Source organism: Phoxinus phoxinus (genome assembly GCF_949152265.1).
Source record: "Phoxinus phoxinus genome assembly, chromosome: 18".
NCBI classification, from domain to species: Eukaryota; Metazoa; Chordata; class Actinopteri; order Cypriniformes; family Leuciscidae; genus Phoxinus; species Phoxinus phoxinus.
Genome location: NC_136893.1, coordinates 2005952 through 2010951, shown reverse-complemented (window position 1 = coordinate 2010951; position 5000 = coordinate 2005952). Strand labels below are relative to the sequence as shown.

Below are 5000 nucleotides of genomic sequence, written 5' to 3'. Positions count from 1 at the left end.
ACTGTTTATCAGTGTTGTCATGGTCTGCTTCATGTCACACACACACACACACACTCACACACACACACGCGCACGCACGCACGCAAGCACTCACACTCACTCACTCACACACACACACACACACTCTCACGCACACAAACACACACACACTCTCTCTCTCTCACACACACACACACACACACTCTCTCTCTCTCTCTCACGCACACAAACACACACTCACTCTCTCTCTCTCACACACACACACACACACACACACACACACTCTCTCTCTCTCTCACACACACACACACACACACTCTCTCTCTCTCTCACACACACACTCACACACAATCTCTCTCACTCTCACACACACACACACACAATCTGCTGCACACACACACACACACACACACACAATCTCTGCTGCACACACACACACACACACACACACACACACTCTCTCTCTCTCTCTCACACACACACACACACACACACTCTCTCTCTCTCTCTCTCACACACACACACACACACACACAATCTCTCTCACTCTCACACACACACACACACACACACAATCTGCTGCACACACACACACACACACACAATCTCTGCTGCACACACACACACACACACACACACACACAATCTCTGCTGTGGTTTTCCTCCCAGAAGCACTAAAAATGCAGAGCAACTTATTCACATTAATAAATCAGTATCAGATTAATCAAAATGATCAACAACAGGTTTTGATTCGAGTTTATAAAGAACTTTAAGCTTTAAATACAAACTCAGACACAATATTGTAGCAAAAACGGAACATATTTACAACACACATGTGTCAGAAACATTTCGTGATCGCAGTAACACGGTGAGGAGTGAGACAGAACTGAACATGAACACAAGCAGATTTAAAAAAACGGAAAAATATTTCTTACCATAGTTTATAAATAATTTAAATGACAAGTCCCCTGATAATACAGATTTACTATCACGAATTATTACTGATCTAATGATGTATACAAATATAAACATTGATCAAACCACTGAAACAAACACATGTGAGTGTTGTCGAATCTCACTGAACATGTCAGGCCACATTTCACCTCAAATATAGAATTTTGAAATAGTCTTTTGGAATATTCCATCAAATAAAATAATTTATGTATGATTTTGTGACATTATTTTAAAGACAATGAAGCACAATTTTCCTATAATAATAATTAAAATAATTATAATATATATATACACACACACAGTTATAAACAAATAAAAACTGTGTGTCACTGATCTGTCCTGTTGTCTCTATCACTGCAGGCTCCTCGTCTCAGACTAACATCATCCACTGTGATTTCTCCATGCTTCCCTCGCCGTCTCTCGGCCTTCAGCACAATCTGATTTAAAACAACATCAGTCAATAAACTACAATCAGAGTGATCATAATCAATAATCAGAAACGGCAGGATCGAAACTATTATAGCATACTAAATTAAGTCAAATGAAAGCTCCAGTTTTTCATGATTTTGAAACTCAACGAAAAATCAACAAAATGTTTTGCAATAATCCTGCAAAATTTGTCATAATAAACTGCTAAATAATGTAATAAAGTCATTGACACGTTAATGTGATAAAGACACATACCGATTAATTACATTTTTGAATTATTCAAAATTTGATTATTCAATATCTGTAGTATTTTGTAAATAAATACTAAATACTAAAGACGCAACAACCCAGTGTTTGGGTAGTTTTTGTGTTACCCAGATCCTGGGTCAGACGCAACAACCCAGTGTTTGGGTAGTTTTTGTGTTACCCAGATCCTGGGTCAGACGCAACAACCCAGTGTTTGGGTAGTTTTTGTGTTACCCAGATCCTGGGTCAGACGTAACAACCCAGTGTTTGGGTAGTTTTTGTGTTACCCAGATTCTGGGTCAGACGCAACAACCCAGTGTTTGGGTAGTTTTTTTGTTACCCAGATCCTGGGTCAGACGCAACAACCCAGTGTTTGGGTAGTTTTTGTGTTACCCAGATCCTGAGTCAGACGTAACAACCCAGTGTTTGGGTAGTTTTTTGTTACCCAGATCCTGGGTCAGACGCAACAACCCAGTGTTTGGGTAGTTTTTGTGTTACCCAGATCCTGGGTCAGACGCAACAACCCAGTGTTTGGGTAGTTTTTGTGTTACCCAGATCCTGGGTCAGACGCAACAACCCAGTGTTTGGGTAGTTTTTTTGTTACCCAGATCCTGGGTCAGACGCAACAACCCAGTGTTTGGGTAGTTTTTGTGTTACCCAGATTCTGGGTCAGACGCAACAACCCAGTGTTTGGGTAGTTTTTTTGTTACCCAGATCCTGGGTCAGACGCAACAACCCAGTGTTTGGGTAGTTTTTGTGTTACCCAGATCCTGGGTCAGACGTAACAACCCAGTGTTTGGGTAGTTTTTGTGTTACCCAGATTCTGGGTCAGACGCAACAACCCAGTGTTTGAGTAGTTTTTGTGTTAAAATTAAACGATGTGTCTGTATATCGTTTAATTTCATGCAAAGCAACATACAGGGGCGCGACGTGAGTCACCTAAACGAGTGTCACGTCGATCTTTTCACTTGATTGAAGCGCCTGATGCCTTGCATAAAATTTTATGATTTTATTCAAAAAAGAAACAGAAAATAAATACTTAGGATGTTAAAATATGTTCTCAGAACTGTACACTGATTGTTTATGGTTGTCCCGTTACAGTGGAAACGGGACAACAGGGACTGGGCCATTACGCTTGAATTACTTATAAATGTTTAATTTTTACTTCTATTTGTTAAACGAGCTTAAATGTATGCAATATGTATTCAAAACTATATAAAATATGATAAAAAATAAAGGAAATATCATGCAAACTAGTGGTTGTGTGGAGTAATTTTTTCTTAAGTTTAGAGGATTTAAGTTAATCCGTAAACATTAATTAATGTATGAAGTAAAAAAAAAAAAAAAATAAGCTAGTACTACAGTATCAACCCAGTATGATAGGTTAAATAAACAACCCAATTTGCTTGGTAAAATTAACCCAACATGTGTTCTGTCCTATATTTACCCAGCCCTTGGGTTGAAAACGACCCAAATTGGCTTGTTTTTAACCCAGTGTAGAAAGTTGATGATTTATTCATGCTTACATCAACAAGGCCCCGCCCCCCAAGTGTGATTTGGGTGTGTCTCCAGCCGTGTCCTCCAGTCGTGGTCCAGACTGACGGGCTGTGACTCCGCCCCTTTCTGGCAAACACTTGCAGAGAGCCGATGTGGTTTCCGTGGAGACGGTGTCTAAACGCCAGACAGAGGTCGCCGCCCTGCCACGTCTTTGTGGGCGTGGCCAGTGGCACCGTAAGCCGCGCCCCTTTGACACTTCGTCTGTTCGTTGCCTCTGGTACTGACAGGTACCGCCCACCTGAGAGTGATTGACAGGTAAGATAGCTAGAAACCAAAAATTATTCAGACACCAGATATAATTTTTTATATTTTTTTACTAGTGTGTGCAGGACACTATAGTTAATTTATGTAAGTGAGGATTGCAAAATAAAGTAAACTGTGACATATTATACACATAAACTCTTCATACAGTGACTACCAGTCAAAACTATACACATTTGGGACTAAAATGATTGACACTTTGAGCTGATCATGTTTTCTTCAGTGTTTTGTCTGTAATTGCTAATGCTCTTTTTACACACACACTGAACACAATGAAGCATTGCTTGGTCACTGGTTGAGCTAAACTGGTATTGTCTAATTGTGTAGTAAAATTTACCAGCTGACAGATATTCAACATAATTCATGTGTGAGACAGTCTAACAGAAGTGTGTGTGTGTGTGTGTGTGTGTGTGTGTGTGTGTGTGTGTGTGTGTGTGTGTGTGTGTGTGTGTGTGTGTGTGTGTGTGTGTGTGTGTGTGTGTGTGTGTGACAGTCTAACAGAAGGACGGACAAAACCTGTCAAATATCAACTGAGTTCATAACATATTTATTACCATTTTATAAACTATAGCGAATAAACTGTGATAATGTGAGAAGTGTTGAAGGTGTCTGAATAAATTTAGGTTTGACTGTATATGTGTGTGTAAGAACAGTATTTATTAGTTCATTAACCTGTCATTTTTTTTGGGGGGGGGGGGGGGGGCAACAGGGGGCAAGAGGTTTATGAATAGATATTGTGTGTAATTCTGATGTGTTTTACCAGCAGGATCATCTTTGATTTCCCAGTTTAGATCTCCTTCTGAGTCCTTCATCCAAACACACAAACCCTCATCAAACGAGCAGCTCACGACACCAGCCGCTGAAACACACACACACACACAGGCGCACACACACAGGCGCGCACACACACAGGCGCGCACACACACACACACACACACACACACACACACACACGCACGCACACACACACACACGCACGCAAGCACACGCGCACACACATACACACACACGCACAGGCGCACACACAAACACAGGTGCACACACACACACAGGCACACACACACAGGCGCACACACACAGGCGCACACGCACACACACGCACGCACGCACACGCACACGCGCGCACACACACACACAGGCGCACACACACACACAGGCGCACACACACACACAGGCGCACACACACACACACACACGCACGTGCACACACGCACACACACACATACACACACGCGCACACACACACACACACACACACACGCATACACACACGCACGCACGCACGCACGCACACACACACACACACACACAAACACACACACACACAAACACACACACACACGTACGCACACACACACACACACACACACACACACACACACACGTCAGTGAGGTTCACTGGTTTGTCTCGTCTGTTTTGCAGAAGTGTGTGTGTTACCTGGGTCATCTCGCACGTACTCCGCTGTGTTTCCGAGCTCGACGTCGAAGTCCCAGTCAAAAAGGTTGTCCTCGTAACGTGGAACTAAAAAAAGAGAAATAATCCAATCAGAACAGATCTAATGAATTAACAGGCA

General features: G+C 42.1%; 1 protein-coding gene across 1 annotated transcript in view; it reads right to left on the bottom strand.

The window, feature by feature from the left end:
* Positions 1-727: 727 nt before the first annotated feature.
* The window catches only part of LOC306985889 (nephronectin), a 15541-nt gene continuing 11268 nt past the window's right edge, over positions 728-5000 (bottom strand). Inside the window, 4 exon segments of the mRNA XM_079588639.1 lie at positions 728-1370; positions 3135-3403; positions 4187-4285; positions 4865-4948. Coding sequence (XP_079444765.1) covers positions 1260-1370; positions 3135-3403; positions 4187-4285; positions 4865-4948 — 563 coding nt within the window. The 3' untranslated portion in view covers positions 728-1259.